The sequence below is a fragment of the Marmota flaviventris genome, chromosome 14 (genome assembly GCF_047511675.1).
Source record: "Marmota flaviventris isolate mMarFla1 chromosome 14, mMarFla1.hap1, whole genome shotgun sequence".
Taxonomy (NCBI): Eukaryota; Metazoa; Chordata; class Mammalia; order Rodentia; family Sciuridae; genus Marmota; species Marmota flaviventris.
In genome coordinates this window covers 92,953,263-92,965,196 of record NC_092511.1, presented here as the reverse complement: position 1 = coordinate 92,965,196, position 11,934 = coordinate 92,953,263, and the positions used below count along the sequence as shown (strand labels likewise).

At 38.1% G+C, this 11,934-nt stretch overlaps 1 protein-coding gene across 1 annotated transcript in view; it reads left to right on the top strand.

The window, feature by feature from the left end:
• Positions 1-31: 31 nt before the first annotated feature.
• Tmem182 (transmembrane protein 182) overlaps positions 32-11,934 on the top strand; it is a 68,892-nt gene continuing 56,989 nt past the window's right edge. The window contains exons 1-2 of the mRNA XM_027951797.2: positions 32-122; positions 5,543-5,692. Coding sequence (XP_027807598.2) covers positions 5,690-5,692 — 3 coding nt within the window. The 5' untranslated portion in view covers positions 32-122; positions 5,543-5,689. The remainder of the gene's footprint in view (positions 123-5,542; positions 5,693-11,934) is intronic.

Sequence of the window (11,934 nt, the reverse complement as noted above, 5' to 3'; positions counted from 1 at the left end):
CCAGGCGGAAGTGGGCAGCGCGCCTGCGCATGGCAGCGGAGCGGTGGGGGCGCCGTGGCTGGAGGCTTGTCACTCAGCGGTTAGGGGTCCCAGGCTGGTCGAGAAATGGCGCGCCTCAGCGGGTTAGTTTTGTGTGGATTACGAGAATGCTGTGTTTCCTCTGCTGCCCTGTCACTGAAAAATGGGAGGGAATTTCATGATTCTTATGCTAGCTGGGGGTCGTTGTAGGTGTTGGCCAGCTCTGGCTTGAAGAGTCAAGATTCCGGTCCTTAGTTCACTGTGACAGAATAAGTTAAGTTGGATCACCAAGCTTTGGTGTGCTTGTTTGAAAAACAAGGGGAAATAATGTAGGCCGGTACCTAGAGTTGTGAAAATCCTGCGTATGATTATTGAGCACTTTCTCTGGTGCTCTGCAGTGGGAACAAGACAGCCATGGACTCTGCCAGTCTCATGGAGTAATAATAATCACATAATAAACAAAATGAAAAATTTTAAAAAAAATGTAGATATACAATAAATAGAAATAAAAACCAAGGACATTGTAACAAATGATATAAGGCACGGTCTTGATGTGGGGGCTAATGAAGTAGGGAGTGAACTGCTTGAGAAAGGCAGTTTGGAGGAGGGCACTGAAACTGAGTTGCAAAGAGAGATTTATGATCGAAATTTTCTGAAGAAACTGAGAGGTCAGAGAGGTAGGCAAGGTCAAAGATCACTGAGGACCTAAATGTCATGTCAGAGTGATAGGAAATGGACAGTGAGTGGTGGGAACATGAGGTTAAGGGAGTAATTCCGTAAACTGGGCCCATTGTGCTAACCTTCTCTTTCCTTTTAAAGAAGCAATTTACCTGCATCCCTGCCTGGCTTAGGTTGATGGGATTTGTTACATTCCTCATCAAACTACCAGTCATCTGCAGGAGAAATGCAGGCCCCAAATGCTAATATGAAGAGCACAGATTATACTGAATTGGGAGATTTTGTGACTGTTCTGTATACTAGAATTTGGAAGTCAGGGTAATAAGGATAATTCCTCTTAAGCACAAAATCTGTAAGAACAGGTTTCAATTAGAACAAGTCAACATGGACCAAAGTGATCTAGAGGTACCATGTGCAACTAGCTTGGAAGGTTGATATCATCCTACCGCCAGTCAAAAGTCAAGATGTGATCCTCAGCAGGACTGTCTGGAAACTTCCCTGGGACCCCTCTCCACCCACCCATTAAAGGAGGGCAAGAGAGACATACTTCCTCTCCTTCTGAAAGAATCCACTCTCTCCCTTGAGACTGTCCCCTTTTCCCCTTTCCTATTCCCTCTAATAAACATATACTTATTACTCTGAGTGACATGTGGGAAATCTTTCTGGCATGATGGCAACAATCAGGGATTGAAGAAGGGGTCTCCTCAGTTACATAGCAGGCCCCAGCCCTATAACTAGAGCCTTGGAGTTTCTGAGTACAATGTAAAAAAATTAAATGGATGCATGATACCATATAGTGTGTATAAACCCCTAAGGGCAGTGCCTGACACGTTAAGTACCTCATAAATATTAACTATGGTTAGGAGCCCCTCTTTTATTCAGCAACTCATTTTATTCCTTATTTCTCTCATTCTGATATCAAGAAGAGTCTTGAGATTTTACCAAAATTTTCTCAAAATCCCATTTTAACTGGGTCTATGGCTGAATTCTGAGATCTGATAAATTCAATCTTGCAGTGTTTCTCAGGGAAAAGTAAGGGATCTGTTTAGGGAAGGATGTGATACCAAAAGTTAGAATGAAGACATCTGACTGGATCCAAATGAAACTGTTGGTCTTTAACTCCTCAATCCCCTGAATCTCATTTGTCAGTAGCTATAGTTCACTTTCCTGAATCTGAGGAAACTAGTCTTTTTTTTTTTTTGCTTAGAATTTTGTTATTGAACCATCTGAGATAGATGTGTTGAAGGTGAAGTTCATATTTTTCATGATTATTAATTACCCACCATGGCCACTAGACACATAGCTAAATTGAAATCTATATGCTCCAGAGGATAGGTACACACCATGACCTGGGGGATAATTGTTTACACATGAGAAAAATGGAAAGATTCTGCTAATATATAGTCAGCAGAAACCTTGGAACTATACTGGGGAGAGGTTTTTGCAGATATTAGATTAAGAGAGCAGGGAATTTTAAATTAGGTAAAATTCATTAATGGGTACATTCACTAGAGATTCCAGATGTGATATGTTAGCTTGTGCAGCTGGAGGTGGCTCTAATAGCTTACTTGCTTGGTTGGCTGAATCTTGTACTTAAAGTGGCCTACATTTAATGAAGTTTAGATGCCAGAGTTTTTCTGGCATAATATGAAGAAAAGAACCCAAAAGCTTGGGAAGATATGCATGTTATAATGCATTTATCATGTATGAACTGCAGTCTAATCTCCCAAAATATTTCACAAGAAGGCCCCCAAAGCCCTCCCTTCACTAAGGCATTGAGAAATATGTTGTGGGAGATTTGCTTGCATTCCTGTAAAGGTTTGTGATTTTGCCCTCTTTCATTGGCCAGGACTAGCCATGCATGATACCACTAGTGAGATGAGTTCCTGACTGACAAGAATGAGATTCCAAGATTATCAGAGACTTGGTGGTAGCATTTAAATTCCAAAGATAATATGGGCACATTTCTCATAAAGAGCAGCTTGGATAGCCCAGTAATCAGAATGCCTTGACCTACAGGTATTTTTGACTAATTGAGTAGTAACCCTAAGTAGGAATAGGTAGGAGGCTTAAGCTTTATAATAGAAGAAATTCTAGAACTAACACTTCAAACTCTGATTTGATTTGCCACAAAATGAAGAGAATGAAAGTGTTTCCAGTTACCAGCCAAGGGTTAGTATTTCAAGCAGAAGTTTCAAAAGATGATTGTCAGGCCTGCTATAGTAAATCTTTTTTTTTTTTTTTTGGTCAGGTGATAAATGGAATCTTAATTTAAGCCAATTCACAGTGGGCCCAATTGCTCAATGGATGTCCTCAGTTCCTGAATGTATAATTGGAATTGTATACTTGACAACTGGCAGTGTTCATACCTTAGCTCTCTGACCCATAGGAAATCTCTATTATAATAGAAAAGCATAAGTAGAACTCTCTAACATGTCCTTGTAAAGATAGTAAACCAGAAACAATACTTTATTCCTGGGGAGCTGGAGATGAATGTCATCATCAAAGCCTAAAAGAAGCAAAGGTAGCCAGACGAATTCCATCCCGTTTAATTCATCTGCATGTCCTATGAAGAAGTGAAGTACATCCTAGAGAATGGGTGTCATTTGTCATGAACATAGTCAGTGGAGACTTCAACTGTTAACAACTGGCCTGGCTGATGCTCTTTTTCTTTTTCTTTCTTTCTTTCTTTTTTTTTCGTCCATACCAATTGGTAAGGGCAAATTGAAAACGAAATTTGCATTTACTTCACACTATCAACAGCACATATTCAGTTTTGCCTCAGGCCAAGTAAGTTCTTCTGTCTCTTGCTGTAAGAAAGTTGTTCACAGACATCTTGATCATCCTGACAATCCCCAAAACATCCCACAATACATGTCTACCACATTTACAACTTTATACTGGTTGGATCTGATTTGCAAGATATAGTAAGAATTTCAAGTAACTTATTAAGATAAATGCAAACTACCAGGTGGGAGATGAATCCCACCAAAAATCAGGGCTGTTCACTTTGAAGTTTCTGAAGGATTAAAGATGTGAAGCATGTTCATGGATCCCTTTCAAGGGAAAGGCAAGCTCCTGCATCATTGTCATTTACCATGAAATAATAGGCATGATGCTTGTTAGGGCTGTTTGAGTGTTGAAGACAACATATTTCCATTTGAGTATGCTACTTCAAACCAACTAGAATGTTACCAGTAAAGCTGACAGTTTTGTGTGGGAAATTCAGTAAGAGAAGATTCTGCAGCAAGTTCAGGGAACAGTACAAGGTGCTCTCATAATCAGGACTCACAATTCAGTATATCCACTGATCTTAAGAATATCTGTGGCAGAACTGGGAGTGTAACTTAGTGGTAGAGTGCTTTCCTAGCATGCATAAGGACCCAGGTTCAATTCCTAGTACTGCAAAAAACAAAACCAACCACCCAAACAAACAAACAAAAGTCTATGGCAAATAGGAAAACTGCCTGGTTCCTTTGTCAACGCCACTGTGAGAATCACAGCACAGATTGCTAAGATATTATAGCAAATATATGTTCTCTTCAGCACATACCTATTATTCTTTTGAATCTTCTAGATTGCTCCCAGGCCTTGGTGGGACTACACAACTAACAATGGAATATATGGCCTATGAACTGCATGTTCTCTGAATCTCCTTATTAGTTTCCTATAGCTGCTGTAACAGATTATCACAAACTTGGCAGTTAAAAATAACAAATTTATTTTTTTACAGTATGACAGAAATCTAAAATCAGTATCACTGGGTTGTAATCAAGGAGTTAGAAGGGCTGTGCTCCTTCTGAAAACTCTGGAGCAGAATGCTTTTCTTGTTTGGTTTAGTTTTGTTGTTTCAGCTTCTGGTAGCTGACAGCCCCCCTTGGATTGAAGCTTTTTCACTCCAGTCTCTGAGTGAGATCTTCAAAGCTCTCTCTACTCTGTCTGTACTCACAGTACCTTCTCTTTTGTGTACGTGTCTTAAGGATTCATGTTTGCATTTAAGGACTATCTGAATAATTTGGGATAATCTCCCATACCTTGAACTTTAATCACATCTGAAAATAACTTTAATTTTTCCATGTAAGATAACACTCATAGGCTTCAAGGATTAGAACATGAATATCTTTTGAGGAGCCATTTTTTTGTCTCACCATACCCACATAGACATGAGATGGTATGTGTGCATTATTAAATGGAAGATCAATTTTGGGCTATTCTAGAAAGGGAAAATAAATTACTTGTACTTATGGACTAAAGTTTGTAGCTTGATTCAAAATCCTTTAACACTGCCAAGTGCAGTGATGCATGCCTACAATCCCAGTGGATCAGAAGGAAGAAGCAGGAGGATTGCAAATTCAAAGGCAGCTTCAGCAACTTGAGAAGGTTCTGAGCAACTTAGTGAGACCCTGTGTAATAGTCTGTAAACAAGTCAAAATAACACCTGGCGTTTTGCCAGGAGAATGTTAAGAGTTTGTAAACAAGTCTGGATGGTGCCTGGCAAAATGCCAGAGGGAGTGGTTTGAGAAGTAACAAAAGCAAGCCATTAAGTGTGGAGATTCCTTATTGGTTGACTGATGTATCTAGTTTATGCTAATTAGATAAGCTGTGTGGAATGTATAAATACTGCTCCTGTCCTGCAATAAAGGGCTCTCCTCACCCCCCCGGCTATTTTGCTGCAGCCAGACTGTGGCAACCCTGTCTTAAAATTTTAAAAAATGGGCCGGTAAAGTGCTTCAGTGGTTAAGTCCCACTGGGTTCAATCCCTTTCAATCCCTGGTACAAAAAAAAAAAAAATCCTTCATCACTGAAACCCATTGGGATATCTTCCACATTCTGTCCTTGCCCATAGCCTCCTTGAGGAGTTCATTATAACCAGCTGACCAAGGAAGAAACAAAGTTGAGCCTGGTTTATAAATAGCTATGCAAGGTATTCTTCACCACTTGAAAGTGGGCAGCTGGATTACTACATACTATCCAGAGGCAACTCTGAAAGATAATGGTGAGTAAAAGTATTCCCAGTGGTTGGAACTTCAAATGGTGCTTTTTCTTGTCTATTTTATCTATAGTGAGAGATGGACAAAAATAAATTATACTATTTGTGGACAGTTTCTAACAGGCTGGATGCAACAGATTAGTGACAAGGAAGTCTGCAGAAGTATGTTAATGGATGTTTCAAGGGAGAACAGGAAGTGGAAGATGTTTTTGTCCTATGTGAATGCCCATGAATGAGTTTCCACTGCAGAGGCAGTTCTTAGTGATCAGACAGACATGATGATGCCCTCTTTGGTGTCACCACTCACACAATGCTTCTTCAACAAGCAGAGGCTATCTATGAGCTTAACAGTATGGTCTTCTCCTTACTAATGCTATTTCTTTACACCTAATCTGCCAACAAAACAGACCAAAACTGAGATCCTTCTATACCACCATTTCCTGGAGAAGACTAGTTAGCAACCTGGTAGATACATTAGACTGAGTCCATTATGGAAGGTGCAGTCATTCTCAGTGGAATAAACACATATTCTTGATGTGATTTGTCTCCTCTATTCAGAATGCTTGTGACACTGCTACCATTTCTGAATCACAGAGTACCTTATTCACTATGGCACTTCACAAAACATTGCTCCTGATCAGTGTTCTCATTTAACAGCAAAAGGAGTGAAACAGTGAAATAATGGGCCCATCTATGTTGAATTAACTGATCTTATTCATCATCACCTAGGAGAAACTGACCTAACTGAATGGAAGATTGGCTCACTGAAGGTGCAGTTATAGTGCCAGATTGTGATAACACCCTGAAAAGACAGATATGTCTGAAGGTATATAGAATTTGCTTTGAATCAGAAATAATTTATGGTGCTGTCTGTTCAATGGACAGAATACATGAGTTTGAAATCAAGGGGTGAAAGCAAGAGTGCTTCCTTTTAATATTCAGCTAATAATTCACTGACAGAACAATTACTTCATAACCTGAGAATTTTGAGCTCTGCTGGCTTAGAGAGCTAGATCCCAGGGTGGAAATGCTTCCACTAGGAGGTGTAACAAAAGCTCTGTTGAATTAGAAGATGAGGCCACCACTTGGGCATTTTGGAAGAAAGAGAGATGACTCTTCTGATTGGAGTATTTGATTCTGATTACCAAGGAGAAGTTGAGTTCATCTTATACAACAGTTGATACATATTGCAACAGTTGATATTATACAAGAGGACTATATCATGAAAACAAAATGGCGGAACTATTGAAGAATCACACCCTTCATGAATGAAGGATGCACGTCACTCCATGAACTACAGAAGATCAACAAGTTGATATTTCTGCTGAGTGGAGTATGAAATCAGTGGCAAAAGAAAAAATAGATGTCAACTATAACTTCATGATGTTACAGAATGAGGACTGTAGAAGCTTTGCATATTTTCCTCTTTGTTTATTATGCCTATGTATTAACTATTTTCTCCTTCTGAACCTTCATCCAATATAATTTTATATACAGGTAGTTGGAGCTTAACTTTACAATTTAGTATTTAGATAACAATATTCAGTATTCAGAGATTGACTAAATTTAAAGAATAATTAATGTAGCCCACAATGAGTACAACTATTGAGACTGTTTCTTTTTGTAAGGTAGAAACAGTTATTTTTATTTCATAGAATTGAAAGATGAATATAGAAGGATGCATTTGGAATCTGAGTAACCAAAGGGCGGAATGTGCCAGTTATCACTTTATATGAGAGACTTTGTTTCTCTCGGTTTCAAATATGCCCTTTATTGCCCTGCTTTGCACTACTGAAACTGGACCCTGTAAATGCTTCTTATTGAATGGCATGCCAAGTTTTGTCAATAGATGGTGCTAAGGGACACTGCATGAAGAAGGGGCTTCTCTTCTAGCTTCATCTGCTTTTCTCTCTCCTTACTTCTGTGGAGAGTGGTAGCCAGAAGAGTGCAAGACATCTAGTGGTCCTTAATCCCCTGGAGTTTCAGTAGCACCCATGTAGTCAGAAATTTACCTGGCATCCCAGTCGGTTTCCAAGTCAGCCTCCCAAGTGCCCCAGCAAGTAGTTCCAAGTTATTTCCACAGGCAACCCTGATGATGTCTTCTCAGTGAGTTTTGTCAAGAGAAAGAAAAGATTGTGTACAATAGGCATGATGAAGAAATAAATTTATATTTGAAAAGAAGTAAAACCATCTTTAATCACAGATCACATAGTCTATATAGAAAATTCTAAGAAATCTACAAAAAATTTACTAAAATTAATAAAGTGATTTGAGTGAGGTTGCAGAATACAAAGTTAGTATAGAATTTTATTCATATGTATTATTAGAAATCAGAGTTTGAGTACAAAACCATCTTTGAAATATTAAATATGGAAAAATAGGACCAAAATGTGCAGAGAGACAATCCTCCTTTGGTCTACTGTCCTACACTTCATGATGGGTATACCAGGATAGCACTGATCTGGCCAATCTTTTATTTTCACCAGGTGAATATACACCTTGTGACCCTGAAACATGAGATAATATCTCCCAACTGGTCAAAAAAGAAAGCTTACTGTTTTAAAAAGCAATGGATAAGCCAAGATCTGTCTTCTTCAATCGTAATGCAAAACACTATGTGTGAGGCATCCATAGGGGTCTACCTCATTGTGCTTATGGGATACGGAGGCGAGGGAAAGCAATACAGATATGCTTTGTGTCTGTGCCGATTGCTGTTTCATGAGTGATGAAGTTTTTTTCCTCTGGTCCTATAATCTCATGTCTTCTTCTGACATCCATGAAATTATAACAGGCTTAGTTTCTAAATGGGTTAAGGTCATACCAAAGACCCAACAACAGTGTTCGGCATACTGAAAACTATGAAACATTGCTGACAGATATGAAATAAGACTAAAATAAATAAATGTAACACCAACATGAACTGGAAGATTGCATATGATTAAGATAACCATTCTTATTTATAGCATACCATATTGACAACTTGTTGTTTTATTGGTTAAATATTAAAAGATTTTGCCAAGAGTTTGTAGGACATGAAACAATAATGCACAATTGCATAAGCACTTGGGAAAAGAGTTTAGGATTTCTTAGCAAGTGAAACAAACATCCACCTACCATATGACCCAGTTTTCATACTCTGATACATTATATCTCTCTGATACAAAGAGATAGAAGAGGAGATATGAAACGAGATTTTTATACATACATATATTTACTACCCCCAAGCTGGAGACAACCTAAATATTGATCAATAAGTGAATGGAGAAACAAATGTGGCATATCCACACAACTGAGTAAAACTGTAAACAGTTCCTATAACAAGATGAAGACAGGGAGTCCCTAGAGAAAATCCAAAGACAAAGAAAGAGAGAAATAAAACAAAAGTTCTCAAAGACACTTGTTTGGACACCTCTACCTGTGAAACTATTCAACACAGTTAAGCTGCTGGTCAGACTAATGTTCAAGCTGTCACTAAAAGCCTCGCTACCTGAGATTCTATTACTCTCTACATCTTGTCTTCACCAAAAAATTACAACACATGCTAAGAGACAAGAGAAACAGTCTGAAGACACAAATCAAGCATTAGAGCCAGACTCAAAGATGACACAGGTCTTGAAATAATCAGACAGGGAATTGAAAATAACTACTTACTGTATTAAGGATGCTAATAGAAAAAAATAGACAATATGAAAGAACAAAGAGATAAAATAATCAGATACAAACTAAGAAAGGAAATGATAAAAACCAAGAACACTGTGACAGAAATACAGATTGCTTTTGATGGACTCATCAATAGGTTAGACTCACTCATGGAAAGAATCACAGAATTTTAAGGTAGGTCAATAGAAGATTCCCAAACTGAAAAGCAAAGAGAAGAATATGATTTTTTTTTTAAAGAATGGAACATTCATATGTGGTGGGACAATTTTGAGAATTGTAAGATAAGCATATTGGATTACTAGATAGAGAAAAAGAGAGAACAACATTTGAAGTAGTAATGGCTCAGGGTTTTCTAAATTTAATGACAGATGCCAAATCACAAGCTTAGATAGTTCAGAGAACACTAAGCAGGACCAATACCAGAAAATTAACAATGCAGAAAACCAAAGATAAAGAAAATGCTGAAATAAACCAGAGGACAAAACTACCTATATAGAACTTTACCATTAGATGTACAAGGTTTGAAAAGTGAAACATACCACCTCATATGTATCTCCTGTGGTTGTAAATAGGACAGTTATGCTTGTTTAATTTTTCCCTGATGATGTTGTTTCTATCCCAAGGAAATTCTTCCATTTGAGTTTTCCTTGAAGAAAGACTTCTTTTTTCTGGAATCTGGGATATTTTCCCTCTTCTTTTGTCCATCTGTCCGATTTATCACAATAGAACATTTTCCCAAATGTTAGAGTCAAACCCTATGGAAATGATTATTGGTGATTCTTCAAGGTCTTTGCAGGTATTCATGGGTGAATAAAAATTTATTGAATTGGTTTGAACTTAGGTATTGGAATGGGTATCATTGAAACCCAATCTCTCTCAGACGGCAGAAGTGTTGTAATGAATTCTTTCAAGAGTTAAACTACTTAAACCCATTAATTAATTGCATCAAACCCTTTTACAAAATGAAATAAATGTTTTGGGGGTTGGTGGTACTGGGGACTGAACTCAGGGGCACTTGGCCACTGAGCCACATCCCCAGCCCTATCTTGTATATTTTTAAATTTAGAGACAGGGTCTCACTGAGTTTCTTAGTGCCTCACTATTGCTGAGGGTGGCTTTTAACTCGGGATTCTCCTGTCTCAGCCTCCCAAGCTGCTGAGGTTACAGGCATGTGCCACCGCACCCAGCATGAAAGATATATATTTTTTAACATTTATTTTTTTAGTTAAAGGTGGACACAATATCTTTATTTTATTTTTATGTGGTGCTGAGGATCAAACCCAGTGTCTCACACATGGTAGGCAAGCACTCTACCTCTGAGCCACAACCCCAGCCCTGTGAAAGATATTTTTAATACAACTTCCTTTGAGCCATTTCTTGTGAGCCATTTGTGTGATTAACTCTCAATATATTTTTGTTGTTGTTTTGGTACTGGGTGTTTAACCCAGGGGTACTTTACCACTGAGCAACATTCCTATCCCTTTTTATTTTGAAACAAGTTTTCACTAAGTTACTTAGGACCTCACTAAGTTGCTGAGGCTGCCTTTGAACTTGTGATCTACCTACCTCAGCCTTTGGAGTTGCTAGGCTTGAAGGCATGGCACAGCCGTAACTTAATTTACTGGAGAGTAAACTGCCTAAATTCATGAAGTGAATGAGCCTGCAGATTTTGATACAGATGTGTTCAGTATAAGCTATTCATCAAGACCTTCACACTACAGTACTAAACATATTAGTTAGGGCTATTCCACATCTTATGCCATGAAAACAGCAAATCCCTGCTCTGCAATATTTTTAATATACAAAAAGCTCAACAACTGATCATGTAGCACTGTAGAATGCAAATTTTATCTGTGGCCAGCAGATGGCAGTGTTCAAACCTATTCTATACAAATGGATAAGAATGGTAGTTCAGTTTAACCATCTACAGTATTGAACAAGATTTTAGGGATACAACAGAAAACAAAAATAATAAGAACCACTTCTTACCCCCATAAAGTTTATCTATTATTCTTGTACCATATATAAGACTAAAAGAGCTCTGAAAATGTCTCAAAATGCTTGTGATGTGGCAGTATGGTCATATTGGTTAGTTGGGAGGTAGAAGAGTAGGAGGATGTCTAGGATGTATAACAGGAAGCTAAGATTACCAGCATTGATAGAGGCACAGAGAATGTGGGTCATAATAAGAATCTGTTTAAATGATGTTCATAGGAAAGTGATTTAGGGTCATCATAAGTTTGGTCATCATAGGGTCATCATTAAGTTTACAGTCTTATGTCTCAGACCTGGACACGATCACTTATCTGTAACCCCTGGGTACAGATGTCTTTAGATCTCAGAATTTGGAGGGATTTTAGAAAAATAGCCTAATGCATATACTATATGCTACCTAACACTATACACTTGCAGTGGTAGTTGGGGAGCCCTCTCATCAAACCTTCATATTTATGAATAAAATATAGGAGAATCCACATTACAGTTCATATGCAGCCTCATATTCATCAGATATGTGTTGGTAAAAGCTTTAGATTTCAGAGACTTTTAGGTATTGGATTTTTGGATATTGTGAACCTATAATATCACAT